Below are 16467 nucleotides of genomic sequence, written 5' to 3' on the forward strand. Positions count from 1 at the left end.
GTACTGCTCTGGGTGCTGTTGTAGCTGCTGAAGCTGTTGAAGCAGTATCACGTACTGCTCCGGGTGCTGTTGTAGCTGCTGAAGCTGTTGAAGCAGTATCACGTACTGCTCCGGGTGCTGTTGTAGCTGCTGAAGCTGTTGAAGTGGTATCTCGTACTGCTCCGGGTGCTGTTGTAGCTGCTGAAGCTGTTGAAGCGGTATCACGTACTGCTCCGGGTGCTGTTGTAGCTGCTGTAGCTGCTGAAGCTGTTGAAGCGGTATCACGTACTGCTTCAGGTGCTGTTGTAGCTGCTGAAGTTGTTGAAGCGGTATCACGTACTGCTCTGGGTGTTGTTGTAGGAGTTGGATCTGATGAAGCGGTAATATGTATTGCTCCGGGTGCTGTTGTAGCCGCTGAAGTTGTTGAAACAGTATCACGTACTGCTCCAGGTGCTGTTGTAGCCGCTGAAGTTGTTGAAGCGGTATCACGTACTGCTCCGGGTGCTGTTGTAGCTGCTGAAGCTGTTGAAGCGGTATTACGTACTGCTCTGGGTGCTTTTGTAGCTGCTGTAGCTGCTGAAGCTGTTGAAGCGGTATCACGTACTGCTTCAGGTGCTGTTGTAGCTGCTGAAGTTGTTGAAGCGGTATCACGTACTGCTCTGTGTATTGTTGTAGGTGCTGAATCTGATGAAGTGGTAATACGTACTGCTCCGGGTGCTGTTGTAGCCACTGAAGTTGAAACAGTATCACTTACTGCTCCAGATGCTGTTATAGCCACTGAAGTTGTTGAAGCGGTATCACGTACTGCTCCGGGTGCTGTTGTAGCTGCTGAAGCTGTTGAAGCGGTATCACGTACTGCTCCGGGTGCTGTTGTAGCTGCTGAAGCTGTTGAAGCGGTATCTCGTACTGCTCCGGGTGCTGTTGTAGCTGCTGAAGCTGTTGAAGCGGTATCACGTACTGCTCCGGGTGCTGTTGTAGCTGCTGTAGCTGCTGAAGCTGTTAAAGCGGTATCACTTACTGCTTCAGGTGCTGTTGTAGCTGCTGAAGTTGTTGAAGCGGTATCACGTACTGCTCTGGGTGTTGTTGTAGGAGTTGGATCTGATGAAGTGGTAATACGTATTGCTCCGGGTGCTGTTGTAGCCGCTGAAGTTGTTGAAACAGTATCACGTACTGCTCCAGGTGCTGTTGTAGCCGCTGAAGTTGTTGAAGCGGTATCACGTACTGCTCCGGGTGCTGTTGTAGCTGCTGAAGCTGTTGAAGCGGTATTACGTACTGCTCCGGGTGCTTTTGTAGCTGCTGTAGCTGCTGAAGCTGTTGAAGCGGTATCACGTACTGCTTCAGGTGCTGTTGTAGCTGCTGAAGTTGTTGAAGCGGTATCACGTACTGCTCTGTGTGTTGTTGTAGGTGCTGAATCTGATGAAGTGGTAATACGTACTGCTCCGGGTGCTGTTGTAGCCACTGAAGTTGTTGAAACAGTATCACGTACTGCTCCGGGTGCTGTTGTAGCCGCTGAAGTTGTTGAAGCGGTATCACGTACTGCTCCGGGTGCTGTTGTAGCCGCTGAAGTTGAAGCGGTATCATGTACTGCTCTGTGTGTTGTTGTAGGTGCTGAATCTGATGAAGTGGTAATACGTACTGCTCCGGGTGCTGTTGTAGTCGCTGAAGTTGTTGAAACAGTATCACTTACTGCTCTGGGTGTTGTTGTAGGAGTTGGATCTGATGAAGCGGTAATACGTATTGCTCCGGGTGCTGTTGTAGCTGCTGAAGTTGTTGAAGCGGTATCACGTACTGCTCTGGGTGTTGTTGTAGGAGTTGGATCTGATGAAGCGGTAATACGTATTGCTCCAGGTGCTGTTGTAGCTGCTGAAGTTGTTGAAGCGGTATCTCGTACTGCTCCGGGTGCTGTTGTAGCTGCTGAAGCTGTTGAAGCGGGATCACGTACTGCTCCGGGTGCTGTTGTAGCTGCTGAAGCTGTTGAAGCAGTCTCATGAACTGCTCCAGATGCTGTTATAGCCGCTGAAGTTGTTGAAGCGGTATCACGTACTGCTCCGGGTGCTGTTGTAGCTGCTGAAGCTGTTGAAGCGGTATCACGTACTGCTCCGGGTGCTGTTGTAGCTGCTGTAGCTGCTGAAGCTGTTGAAGCGGTATCACGTACTGCTTCAGGTGCTGTTGTAGCTGCTGAAGTTGTTGAAGCGGTATCACGTACTGCTCTGGGTGTTGTTGTAGGAGTTGGATCTGATGAAGCGGTAATACGTATTGCTCCGGGTGCTGTTGTAGCCGCTGAAGTTGTTGAAACAGTATCACTTACTGCTCCAGATGCTGCTATAGCCGCTGAAGTTGTTGAAGCGGTATCACGTACTGCTCCGGGTGCTGTTGTAGCCGCTGAAGCTGTTGACACGGTATCACGTACTGCTCTGGGTGCTGTTGTAGCTGCTGAAGCTGTTGAAGCGGTATCACGTACTGCTCCGGGTGCTGTTGTAGCTGCTGAAGCTATTGAAGCGGTATCTTGTACTGCTCTGGGTGCTGTTGTAGCTGCTGAAGCTGTTGAAGCAGTATCATGTACTGCTCCAGGTGCTGCTGAAGCTGTTGAAGCGGTATCACGTACTGCTCCGGGTGCTGTTGTAGCCGCTGAAGCTGTTGACACGGTATCACGTACTGCTCCGGGTGCTGTTGTAGCTGCTGAAGCTGTTGAAGCGGTATCACGTATTGCTCCGGGTGTTGTTGTAGCTGCTGAAGATGTTGAAGGGGTATCATGTACTGCTCCAGATGTTGTTGTAGGTGCTGGATTTGATGAAGCGGTAACATGTACTGCTCCAGGTGCTGTTGTAGCTTCTGACTTTGTTGAAGAGGTAACACGTACTGCTACAGTTGTAACTGCTGAAGTTGTTGAAGCGGTATCTCGTACTGCTCCGGGTGCTGTTGTAGCTGCTGAAGCTGTTGAAGCGGGATCACGTACTGCTCCGGGTGCTGTTGTAGCTGCTGAAGCTGTTGAAGCAGTCTCATGTACTGCTCCAGGTGCTGTTGTAGCTGCTGAAGTTGTTGAAGCGGTATCACGTACTGCTCTGGGTGTTGTTGTAGGAGTTGGATCTGATGAAGCGGTAATACGTATTGCTCCGGGTGCTGTTGTAGCTGCTGAAGCTGTTGAAGCGGTATCACGTACTGCTCCGGGTGTTGTTGTAGCTGCTGAACTTGTTGAAGCGGTATCACGTACTGCTCCAGATGTTGTTGTAGGTGCTGGATTTGATGAAGTGGTAACATGTACCGCTCCAGGTGCTGTTGTAGCTTCTGACTTTGTTGAAGAGGTAACACGTACTGCTACAGTTGTAACTGCTGAAGTTGTTGAATTGGTAACACGTACTGCTTCAGGTGCTGTTATACCTGCTGAAGTTGTTGAAGCTGTATCACGTACTGCTCCAGGTGCTGTTTTAGCTGCTGGATTTGATGAAGCAGTAACATGTACTGCTCCAGGTGCTGTTGTAGCTGCTGAACTTGTTGAAGTGGTAACACGTACTGCTCCAGGTGCTGTTGAGCTGTTGGAGGTGGGCTCTGGGGTCTTCTGTGATGGAGAAGGTGAACTCATTGCTGTTTGTTCTAAGGAGAAAACACCTGTCATTTGTGAAATGATGTAAATTACTGGACAGTATTCAAAAGGATAAATATTATTAATATGTAGTTCATAGGTTCATAATGACTGTTAGCTTCAAGAGTAGCTCATGCCTTCTGTAGTACATCTACAGCCCTTATGTATCTGACTTAGCAGTTCTTCTTTAAGAGAACTGGTTTACTGCTGAACACGTTCAACAAGTGATGTTTTTGAAATGAATATTATGTATTGTAATTGTAATTGTGAATTATTTCCCAATAAAATGTATTGTACATTAACCACTAGATGTTTTGGTCATACTGGTAAACAAATTGCTATAATGTCTTCACTTCACATCAAAGATTCCCAGTTCTTATCAATGAGAAGTCATACACTCAACTTATCAGTTGGTTCAACTTAACAGCTAAGTCTTCATGAGTTTAGAATGGATGTTAGATCCAAGACAAGACAACGATCGACAAATACAATATATCCAGATCTTATTATCTATTTTACCGCGAGGGTTTTCGGAGCTGCCAGGACTCTGTATGATGCTGCCCTCTAGTGGGGATACAGCGATCTTGCGTGTTGTAACAGAATAATCTAAAATGAAACAAACAGCAAAACCACAGAATTATTATTATTATTATTTAAAATAAGCATCTTATTTACACATTTTCCCCATCTTTTTAAATGCAGACTCACACTTTAGGCAGGTTTGCTTGTAGTCCGGGCAGCAGTCCTCCAGAGCCAGGCAGACTTCATCACAGAAGCAGCCCCTGAAGCAGGTGTAATTTGACCCTCGGCAACACAGCACCGATGGCTGTGCACACCCTCCTGTAGAACCAGAAGCACAGAACCCAGTATTACAGAACCAGCATCACAGAATCCAGAACCACAGAATCAGAACCACAGAACCAGTGTTCAGGCTGGCCCAGGTCACCTTTGCTAACCTAAAAATTTATTCAGCCAAGAAACCCCAACCTAGTTAATAGTGAGTGGAAGCTTGTGTTGCAACCCTGCTTACGCATATGTAAACATATGTACATATTTCCCTGTGATTTTTATTTTACTCATATGTAAATATCTCCCCATGATTTTTATTGTACTCATATGTAAATATTTCCCTGTGATTTTTATTGTACTCATATGTAAATATTTCCACGTGGTTTTTAATTTCCTCATATGTAAATATTTCCTCATGATTTTTATTTTACTCATATGTAAATATATGCAAATATTTATCTGTGAATTTTATTGTACTCATATGTAAATATTTCCCCGTGATTTTTATTTTACTCATATATAAATATATGCAATTATTTCCCTGTGATTTTTATTTTACTCATACGTAAATATATGTAAATATTTCCCCGTGATTTCCTTGAGGTCTTATGCCATTAAATAGCGAAGTGACACCCAGACAGTGACAGGTGAGCTCATATTTCTGACAAGCTGCATTTTTTTGTAGATGCAGACAGGAGAATTTTACACATAAAAAAGAGTGTTGCCCCTGGGTCTGAACGCCGGGTGTCAGGTGTCTGAATTTCCCCTGGGTCTGGACGCCGGGTGTCAGGTGTCTGAGTCGTAATGGTTTGTTTCTCGCCAGTGTTGTTTGTCACATGGCAGGCAGACTGAAGCACTTATCTGATTGGCAGCTCAGTGCCGTACGAAACTTGAACAGGACAAACTTGTGATGGGTGTGTGGCAGAAATAACTAGATCACAGTTTATGATGTGTGTGATGGGTTTTTGGGCCACTGGATATGTGGAAATAAATTGTGACCCTCATCTCCTGATCAGAACCTCAGTAGGTGTGCGTGCGCGTGTGTGTGTGTGTGTGTGTGTGCAGCTGAGATCATCAGTATCTTTGTATTCACATATTTCCTAAACCCTGGTCTTCAGAAATTCGTTAACATCTTTGAATATTTGAATACTACTTAAACTGAATGAAATAGTTTTTCCATAAAAGATACTGAATTCATTAAGATACAAGGCACTGTCTACAAACACATACATGTTACATTAATTATCTCCTATTCATAATCTCTATATTAATCTCTATATTTTTATATTAATAATCTCTATTAATCCCTGTATTAATCTATATATATATGAATAATCTCTGTATTTATATATATAAATAATCTCTGTATTAATCTATATTTCTATTGCTGTGCACACTAGAGTGGTGAAAATTGAACAGTGAAAAACCACTTTTGATTTTTAAAAGCATTGTTCTGGATTATCACCGGCCGTCGTTATTGGTAATTGGAGATGTAGAGTCTTTACCTGTCGCTTGGTTCTCTTCCCTTGACAGAAGAAGCAATAGAATCCCAAAGCAAATGATCCTCATTGTACTGAGCAGGAATACAGTGTGTGTGTGTGTGTGTGTGTGTGTGTGTGTGTGTGTGTGTGTGTGTGTGAGAGACCACCTCCGCATCGTCAGTAACACACACCTGTATTCCTGAAGTCCCGTCAACAGAAGGTGTGTTGTGTTCAGGGCGTGGAGTCTGGCCTCTTACACCTTGCTGTGCAGGTTCTGTCGACGAATCGCCAGACGATTGTTGAAATGTCACTTTGTCAGGAGGAACCTCTCTTCAGGAAAAGTCCCGCCGATGGCCAAGTACTTGGCCAGAGGCGCCATTAAACCAAAGTGAAAACCAACAGGCTGTTTTTATTCTGTTAAGATGCTGTGTGGGGCGGTAACTATTGTAAAGTTGAGCAGTTTAAATGAGGACCTCCACTTTTCCAAACACAGGACCGTGGGCTAGAGAATAACCTTGAAAGAGAATCAAACACTCTTACTCTGTGTTACTGTGTAATGTGCTGCTTTGTGTCGTAGACAGCAGTGCCTTTTTTTTTTTTTCATGGAGACAACAAAGCACTTTTGTTGCTCAGGATGTCTGTGCAACATGACAGAAAACTCAGACACTCATGGATTAAGTTCAGCGATATAGAAGGGCAGATCATCAATGTAAACAGGCAAAACCATTAATTACAACCCTGTCATAAGAACTGCACGCAAGAAAATGCATGCAGGGTTTTTATTTTTTATTTATTTGTGTTTTTATTTATATGTATGTAAAGAAGCAAGTGTAGGATAAGTGATTAATCAAGTGGGATTATTTAAATACTTCTTGAAGAGGCGGGGCTTCAGGCTGTGTTTGAAGAGGTGTGTCTTCAATTTGTGTTTGAAAAGGCGTGTCTTCAGGCTGTGTTTGAAGAGGCATGTCTTCAATCTGTGTTGAAAAGAGGTGGGGCTTCAGGCTGTGTTTGAAGAGGCGGGACTTCAGTCTGTGTTTGGAGAGGCGGGTCTTCAGTCGGCGGGTCTTCAGGATAGCAAGAGACTTATGTAGGGACAGGTAGTGGGAGTTCAATACACACAAGAGTATAAGGACTGAAAGACCCACATTACCAGCCACATTAGCGGCTCTGATAACCCATACTGCCGGAGCTCCTCTTACAGAACATCTTTGGACATGTGGTCATACTTCTTCTCTGCATCCACAAGACACATGTACAATGGAGTGGGAAACTCCAATACCCCTCCACTACCTGGGAAAGAACACGGAGCTGGCCCGCTGTTCCACAGTCAGGACAGAATCCGAATCATTCCTCCTGAATCTTGACAATCAGACACTCTCTTTCCAGTACCTTGGCTTAGACTGCAGGGAAGCTGAGAAGCACGTACACATCCAGAGCCACTGTTCCTGAAGCCCATGAGATACTCTAGAGGAGCATCACCCAAAACAGCCCCCAACCATCCAGGGCCATCAGCAAACCTGGGCAAAGCCCATCATCCCCCAGTAACAGTTCAGCTTTCCATCTACCTCAGTGACGTCAGCCAGGGGGAGGGAACCTAACCTCCCAGTAGCCTCTGGTCCTAGCTGCTGTACCAGATGCATGTTCAGGAGTTCCTCAAAGTGTTCCTTCCAACCCCTCACAATATTCTGAACCACTCTCAGAGCTTCTTCCATGGCTTCTTCTTTTATGGTTGTATTCAGTTGTATTCAGTTATTTGTAAGTCACTTTGGATAAAAGCGTCAGCCAAATGTTGTAAATTGTTAGACTGGGCAAGCTGTTCCTCCCACTAATTCTTCTCCAGGTTTCCCAGTTGATGCTCATATGAGAGTTGAAGTCCCCAGCAACACAATGGCATTAGTGCTTGAACTCTTTCTAGAATTCCACTCACCCTCCCCAAGAATGCCACATACTGTGAGCTGACGTTAGGCGCATATGTGCGCAAAACAGTCAGAGTTTTTCTCTCTAACACAAACACATTGAGGCAACCCTCCTGTCTACTGGGAGAAACACCAACCATGTGGTCTCCAGCCAGGGACTTGAGAGTATCCCCACACCCACCCAACGCCTCTCCCCGTGGGCAGCTCCTGAGAGAGACCAGCCCCTCTTTAGGAGTTTGTTTCTAGAGCCCACATTGTGCATAGAGGTGAACCCAATTATATCTAGTTGGTATGTCTCAACCTTACAAACCAGTTCCAGCTCCTTCCTGACAAGCAAGATTGCTCTCCATGTGCCGAGAGCCAGTTGCCACGGTAACGCTTCCACCCCTGCCCTGTGCCTGACAGGCGATGCACCACACCCTGTACTTGGAGGGTGGCGGCCCGCACGGTACAAACATGTTATGAGAATTAGTATTCTCTTCAATGCATGCATGTCCTTCTTAGCTAGTGTCACATATGCTATTATGCTATAACTGCTGTCAGTATTTGACTGAAGAAATCAGCACATTTTCAGGAAATATTTGTGTTTTACAAAAAGATGTAAACTGGGGTAAGAGGCATGTAGCGATTGGTTTATTTGCTGCAGGATGCTGGGTGTTCTTATCTCCTTAAACCTTCTACTACGATCTGAGATTTGTGCAGACGGAACACCACAACCATGTGAATGTTTTCTTACTCTAGGCACAACCAAAATTCTATGCTTTTATGCTTCTGTGCTTTATGATATCGTAAGCCTTGGATATCTTAACTTTTATGTCGTTTAATGTCTAATAATTGTTAATTTTCTGTTCCCTCTCAAACCTGAGAAAAAAACAGACAAGCAACAAACAAGTGCAATTGTATCAAAACAGTTTATTTATTTATGACTGCCATGTAATATGTTTTTGTAATGTACATATACATTTTTACAGTTAAATTTTGTGTAAATTAACCAGCTTCATCTTAAATAATGTAGTCTAGAAATGCAAAAACATACATATAAATAGAACAGTGAGGTCACAAACTTTTCTGCTTGGTCCATAAAGAATGATGCAGTATACAGTAAAGATTTTGAAACTGTGACAAAACTACCAAAGATTTAATCAGCACTTTAAAGTAGCATTTCGTCTCTAGTAAAGTTGTACGTATTTCTAAAGTATTTTTTGCCATGAAATAATAATCATTATATTATTTGCTGTAGTGTAAGTAGTATCTTTTTGCACACATTGTTTTGTGTGAGCAGAAATGGCATGAAATTCTTTCCTTCAGGGAATTCATTCATTTCAGAGTTCGCTAGCTCTACTCCCGAGTGGACGAGGTGTTGTCCTAAACTCTCCAGCTATCACCAAACTCTTTCACATCCTTCGCCCTGACAGCGTCTGGCTTCATCAGGTCATTTTTTCTCTGGCCATCGAAGTTCCCACAGAGCCCAGCGACCTTTCTCTTATACATATGGGGCAGAGTTATTTCTGTGAAAGAAAAACAATAAAAACATCACGGGCTTGGCCCCAAAAAGACCCCCAAAATGTAGCAGAATTAACATTCATTCAAATATTTTAAACAGAATTGTTATTTTGACCTGCTCCTAACTACCTGCTTTGCCCATGCCCCTGAACTCCACAGAAAATCCGAAGTCTGTCTTGAGATAAACTCGAGAAGAATGTTCCAGAATGTTTAGACCGGTAGCAGGGATGACAGGCATGCTGACCCTCACTCCATCTACCTGTTAGAAGAAGAAACACAGTCAGGCGATAACATCCACCCTATCAACGCCTACCTCCCATGTTACGATAATCTGAACATTAGAGCCTCACATAAGATACGGCATAAGACGTAAACATTCACGTTCCTGTGCTTTAGGAACGTCGTCCGTTCTGGAAAGAGGAACGCTCACCAGAACCCTCCTGTGCCCTTGAAGCTCCACGGTGTGGTTGTACACTTCGATTCGGAGAGCATGGAAACGGCCTTCTCCATCCTCTTTACTGTTGTCATCGTCCTCATCGTCATCATCATCATCATCATCATTATCACGCCTTCCTCTGCTGATCGCGTCTTTGTCATCACGATCTTCCTCCATGTCTTCCTGGTTCTGGGTTTTCTCATTAATGCCCACTACGTAGACCTCGGGAGTGTTCTTGGGCAGGTCAGAGGTCAGGATGAGGACGTATGAGTGCTTGCCCTTAAATCTGTGCTTCAGGTCATCGAAGGTTCGGTACTCAGGGTCGTCTTTGATGGAGCACTTGCTGAAACCTACGTCAGAGACAGAAGATTTCACGCAGCTCAGAGAAGGACCTCCCAACCTTTTATGCCCTACATCAGTAATCAACAGAACCAACTGCAAAACGTTCCATAATCTCTAACAACCCATTCTTAATCTAGGAGACCTATTTGTGTACATCCATAAAAATATAATTTCATTTACATTTATTACAAAATTTTCAATTTAACTGGAAAGCTTCCCTCTCTATTCATATTCATATAATTTTTGTCTTAAGGAAAATGTTTTCATTAGATTTTCATTAGAGAGATTTTTTTCTTTGCTCTGTGGGAAATCATTGGTTAGCGGTTTCCATAGAGCTACAGTTGAACTCTCACCTGTAGTCCTGCAGCGGTAATTGCCGAGCGTGTCTGCCAGACACACCTGGTCACTGTCACACGCGTGGACCCTGCACAACATCTGTCCTTCTCCATTCTTCTCCTTACACTCACACTCTCGTGTGCAGTGCGCACTGTACCACGTCTCTCCCAAACTGGAGCCAGAACAGCGCAGATGGTTAAGCAAAGATGTCGTTAGTTAGTGCTCGTTATCTGCTCTGTGTTAAGGATACCAATAAGATAGAACTTAACATTACTTAGCTGTTCAGTGTTAACTGCTCAGTATTAGCTGTTCAGTATTTGCTGTTCAGTGTTAGATGCTCAGTGTTAGCTGTCCATTTATAATTGTAGTTAATGGTATTTATCCTTCTGTTACTCACATAATGATCATCTCCAAACTCATCTCGACAGCCACACTCGTGAATAGGCACACACTCATGATGGTGGAGGATGAAACCGTCCTCACACACACAGCCTGGCACACACAGGTCTGCAACCTCGCAGTTGGGGCTCCTTGAAGGTGTTCACAGGTGGGCTGGCAGGGGGGCATGCAGACAGTGTGATAACTGTTCACAGGGCAAGAGAGGGCTAGAGAGAGAGAGAGAGAGAGAGAGAGAGAGAGAGAGAGAGAGAGAGAGGAAGGGAGAGGGAGAGAGAGGGAGGGAGAGAGAGAGGGAGAGGGAGAAAGGGAGGGAGGGAGAGAGGAGGGAGAGAGAGAGAGAGGGAGGGGAGAGAGAGAGAGAGGAGGGAGGGAGAGAGAGGGAGAGGGAGAGAGAGAGGGGAGAGAGAGAAGGGAGAGGGAGAGAGAGAGGGAGAGAGAGAGAGAGAGAGAGAGAGAGAGGAGAGAGAGAGAGAGAGAGAGAGAGAGAGAGGAAGGGAGAGGGAGAGAGAGAGAGGGAGGGAGAGAGAGAGAGGGAGAGGGAGGGAGAGAGAGAGAGAGAGAGGAAGGGAGAGAGAGAGAGAGAGAGAGGGAGAGGGAGGGAAGAGAGAGAGAGAGAGGAAGGAGAGGGAGAGAGAGAGAGAGGGAGAGAGAGCGAGAGAGAGAGGGGAGAGAGAGAGAGGGGGGAGAGAGAGGAAGGGAGAGGAGAGAGAGAGAGGATGGGACCAGAGATGGACAGAGAAAAGGGTGATGCAATGGACAAACGGAGAGAGAGAATGTGAAGCAAGTCAGGACCTTTTGTTCAATTGCACTTCAAAAAAGTCCTTTATAGAACAATTACAACACCCCCACTAAATTATACGGGCGTTCCCTGTCCAAAACCCAGATAACCCTGTGGTGGGTGTGCTGCAGTGGGGCTGTTACTAACTGGGATTTTAAAATTCATTTATATTCTCTTGTAAGATGAATATGCTAAATATAAGAATTGACACTTAAATGCCACTAGTTCATAGGACCTTGGAGGACAACAATTGGCAATTTATGTGTACTGTAGTCCTAGTGTGATTTTAAATAATAGTTCACCATACTTGTTGTTTCTGGTGCAGCTGTTTCAACAGGTGCAACTGTAGTTTGGACTGGTGCAACGGTAGTTTCAGTGGGCTTGGCTGTAGTTTTGACAGACGCTGCTGTAGTTCCTGTGTTGATGTTGACTGTCAACCTTTCGTGTGTAGGTGAAGCAGTCACTTGGTTTATTAGGTCTAAACAATGAAGAAATTCCAGTGATCATAGCATCATAATCAACAGGAATAACCACAACAACAATGATACTATCACCATCAACAATGTGAAACTTTATGGGGTTGTTTCATACAGTCCAGTGCCGTGCAAAAAAAAAAAAAAAAAAGACAACAAATGTAATGATATTGCCAAAAAAAAGAAGTAAAGATGTGTGTCTGTTTTCTACCTTTGTACATAAGCCTTGTAGGAGTATGAGCACTAGTGTATATCAGTTCACTGCTTTACAGTGACCAGTCTGAGGTTTCTCTGTACGCCCTAAAGTGAACGCATGATGGCTTATTGGTTTGAACAAGTAACGTTAGGTTTGCCTGAATCCAGCTTCTTACTCGAAAATCTGACTCAAACTTTAAGTGTTTGACCCCTAATTATGAACCTTGACATAGCTCATATTAGTTGTATAAGTACCTGCACAGGGTCCCCTATGGAGAGAGATGTCGTCCACGGCAACATCGGATTTGGCGCTGTGTCCTCGTCGTCCTTCAAAAATAATCTAACAGCACAACAACATACGGAACATAGTATCAATCCTCCCACACTCTAACTGGCAGAGCTCTTCAGTTAACTGCATATCTTTAAACTGGCTGTTAGTGAATATCCTTATCCATTCACTTAATGGACTGCTTTGTTATTTGTCAGCTTTCTAACTGTGAGATCTTGACTGAGGAAGTACAGTTTTCTTTCTCCAGGACACAATCATTTAATTTAGCTCGGTCCTTGTCACAGTTGTGCCTCCTGTGGTGTTGTGGTTCCCACAGCAACGCTTTGTCATGTGTTCCTGTTGTTTCAGTTTCTTGTCTAGCCATGTGCTTTCTATTATGTTTTGGTTCTGTGCCCCACCTTAGCCACACCTCCCACCTTTGTGACCCTGCCCTTGTGTTTCCTGTTGGTGTTTGGTGTATATATAGTCTTTATTTCTGTCTCACCTTGGTTAGTTATTATGGGTGTTAGAATTCCATGGTGCCTAGCACTTGGTTTTGGTGCCATGGCTTTTGGTTTGATTTGTTTTTTGTGTTCCTGCTTTTCTGATGTTTCATATTTGCTGATGTTTTTTTTTTTTTAGCTTCCTTATTTGTTTTGCTTATTTCTTGTGCGTTTGATAAAAGGCCCCCTTGCGTTACACTCCTGTGCACCCCTCAGGAATAATCCAGGAGCAGATCACTTATAGATTCATTAATCTCTGAGATTGCTTGACAGACGGAGTTTGTGAGCTAGGCGGATAATTTAAGACTGAAGTCCTGACTGAGTAACACATCCCTTAGCTCATGTCTCATTGGACAGGTTTGAGGAGCTCACTGGAAACGTTAATTCACAAAATTATCCCCATATCTTTTCCAATACATACTCCACAATCAAAACATTTCCATAGAAGGTTTACAAAAACACAAAAGGACAGAAGCCCTGTATTTTTAATTATTTATGGCCAACTGTAAAGCTGCTTTTATAAGACTTGATTTTTGAGGTTTCAGTGTGTTTGTGTGCTCTAAGTATGAGGAGTATGTTTAACACATATTCAGCTGTAATACATGAACGTTTGAGAGCAGTAATTGTAATTCAAATCATTCTTAACCACTTTCACAGACCTTGAAGTTATGTTGGGGGGTGAAGTCCACCAGGGCGCGATGCCAGGTGTTCCCCTGGTCTTCTCTTCTTCTCCAGATCTCCCGGGCCACGTTGCCGTGCAGCAGGTAGACGGTCAGGCCCATGGTCCAGCTGGAGCCGTACATGTGGTACCAGAACTGTAGGCACTGGGGCTGGAGCACAGAGCATTCGTCGCTAAGGAGACGCGCCGTGTCCCCGTGGGTCGCACTGTCGCCCTCGATGTACAAGTAGTGACCACCTGGAGAGGGAGGGGTGGAGGAGTAGATGGAGAGAGAGGTGGAGGAGAATTGGAGAGAAAGGTGGAGACAGGTGAGACAGGGTGGAGGAGAGATGGAGACAGAGGTGGAGACAGGTGGAGGAGAGATGGAGACATAGGTGGAGGAGAGATGGAGACAGGTGAGACGGGGTGGAGGAGAGATGGAAAGAGGTGGAGACAGGTGAGATGGGGTGTAGGAGAGGTGGAGAGAGAGGTGGAGACAGGTGAGATGGGGTGGAGGAAAGGTGGAGAGAGAGGTGTAGACAGGTGAGACGGGGTGGAGGAAAGGTGGAGAGAGAGGTGGAGACAGGTGAGACGGGGTGGAGGAGAGATGGAGAGAGAGGTGGTGGAGAGAGGTGAGACGGGGTGGAGGAGAGATGGAGAGAGAGGTGGAGGAGAAATGGTGAGAAAGATGGAGGAGAATTGGAGAGAAAGGTGGAAACAGGTGAGACAGGGTGGAGGAGAGATGGAGACAGAGGTGGAGGAGAGATGGAGACAGAAGTGGAGGAGAGATGGAGACAGAGGTGGAGGAAAGGTGGAGGAGAGATGGAGACAGGTGAGATGGGGTGGAGGAGAGATGGAGAGAGGTGGAGGAGAGGTGGAGACAGAGGTGGAGAAGAGGTGGAGAGAGGTGAGATGGGGTGAAGGAGAGGTGGAGACAGGGTGGAGGAGAGATGGAGAGAGAGGTGGAGGAGAGGTGGAGAGATGGAGAGGTGGAGGAGAGGTGAAGACAGGTGGAGAAGAGGTGAAGACAGGTGAGACGGGTGGAGGAGAGATGGAGAGAGAGGTGGAGAAGAGGTGGAGACAGGTGAGACGGGTGGAGGAGAGATGGAGAGAGAGGTGGAGGAGAGGTGGAGACAGAGGTGGAGGAGAGATGGATACAGAGGTGGAGGAGAGATGGAGACAGAAGTGGAGGAGAGGTGGAGACAGGTGAGACAGGGTGGAGGAGAGATAGAGAGAGAGGTGGAGGAGAGGTGGAGAAGAGGAGGAGAGGTGGAGAGAGAGGTAGAGGAGAGGTGAAGACAGAGGTGGAGAAGAGGTGGAGAGGTGAGACGGGGTGGAGGAGAGATGCAGAGAGAGGTGGAGGAGAGGTGGAGACAGAGGTGGAGGAGAGATGGAGACAGAGGTGGAGGAGAGATGGAGACAGGTGAGACAGGGGGGAGGAGAGATGGTGAGTTTACAGTCGTCATAAGTTGTAGACAAATTGTTCTACTGACCTAAACATGTCAAATAAATGCCACTTTAAACATTCTCAGTTAATATTTATGCTACAATCATCAGGAGAAACTGGGCCTAAATATTTCTTTGAATAACTAGTGTGCTATTTGATTTTGTAACAGCTCAACTCTGTAATTAATCTATAACAAAGCCTGCGTAGCATCAAGAGTTAACTGGCATACTAACTTCCTGTCGTGTGATCAGAGGAGGGGCCAGTCATCGCCGTAGGGGTGGAGCCACTTTGTCTCGTCCAATCAAACACATCAGTCACTAGCTGAGTCCAAGAGCAGAGGTCGTTGTCGAAATCACAGGCGACTGTGCACACAGATGAGCGTGTAGTGTTCACAGGTTTGGGTGCTGCAGTCTGAGCAGGTTCAACTGTGTTCCACACAGGAGCCACTGTGGTTTGACCTTTGACTGGGGTCGTTTCAGGCAACCAGTCATTATTAGGTGTGTGTGTCACATCGTTTATCAAATCTGGATGGCAAAAAAGATGAAAAATCATAATTACAAGAAATATTACTACAAGTAAAAGTAATGATACTGTTTTTAAAACAATGTTTTATCAAGTTTATTCTATTATTTTTGTAGACATGTTTTATTTGCTTCAAATGCAGTGTCATATAGTTTGAAATGTTGAAGAAGCATGAAGTCAGATATTTAACGAACACTGCAAATTAAACACAGCAAAGGCAAATAAAAAATAAACAAAGTAATAAATAAACAGTGTGCTTCCAATTTTATTACGTTTGCATCTGAACAAACGCTAAAGCACCAGATTTTGGGCACTAAAAACTCCTTTATAGTTTTAATTACCAAGTTCATTCAAAAGAAACATCCACTTTCTACAGACCCTGTTATGCACATACAGACCCAGTCATGTAGATACAGACCAAGTGTTGGTCATGTTCCCTGCACTCAAACTGGACTGTATTGTGTAACAGTGGAGACCCACCTGCACAGTGTCCTCTGTAGAGAGAGACGTCGTCTACGGCAACATCAGACTCAGCATTCTGGCCTCTGCGCCCCTCAAACAAAATCTGACAATACACACACGCGTGAGCGCACAGATTCGTTATTTCTACACGTTATTTCCTGATACAGTTTCTCAGGTAACTGCGTAACTTTAACCAAAAGTTAAGAGTGTGTCATATACCAATGCCGTATACATTCTCTAAGTGGACTGCTTTGATGTTTGTTAAAAGTGTGAAAGCATGCTTCAGAACATACGATCTTCTTTTGAAGGACACAGCCAATTCAATATAAGCTTTTACTAAAGGAAAAACCCAAATAAATAAATGAAAGCCATTATTGTATGTTAATTATGGCCAAATGCA

General features: G+C 44.9%; 1 protein-coding gene across 1 annotated transcript; it reads right to left on the minus strand.

Annotated features, from left to right (window-relative positions):
- Positions 1–8651: 8651 nt before the first annotated feature.
- Positions 8652–16170, minus strand: LOC113591798 (uncharacterized; the record flags this gene model as incomplete). The annotated part of the gene is made up of 10 exons (XM_081709312.1): positions 8652–9253; positions 9378–9507; positions 9679–10034; positions 10380–10534; positions 10760–10967; positions 11847–12017; positions 12463–12547; positions 13638–13894; positions 15317–15607; positions 16086–16170. Coding segments are annotated over 10 exons (1881 nt in total), but the record flags the coding sequence as incomplete, so codon positions are not given.
- Between the last annotated feature and the right edge of the window lie 297 nt (positions 16171–16467).

The sequence above is a fragment of the Electrophorus electricus genome, unplaced genomic scaffold, assembly GCF_041902795.1.
Source record: "Electrophorus electricus isolate QZ-2024a unplaced genomic scaffold, ASM4190279v1 Scaffold368, whole genome shotgun sequence".
NCBI lineage: Eukaryota > Metazoa > Chordata > Actinopteri > Gymnotiformes > Gymnotidae > Electrophorus > Electrophorus electricus.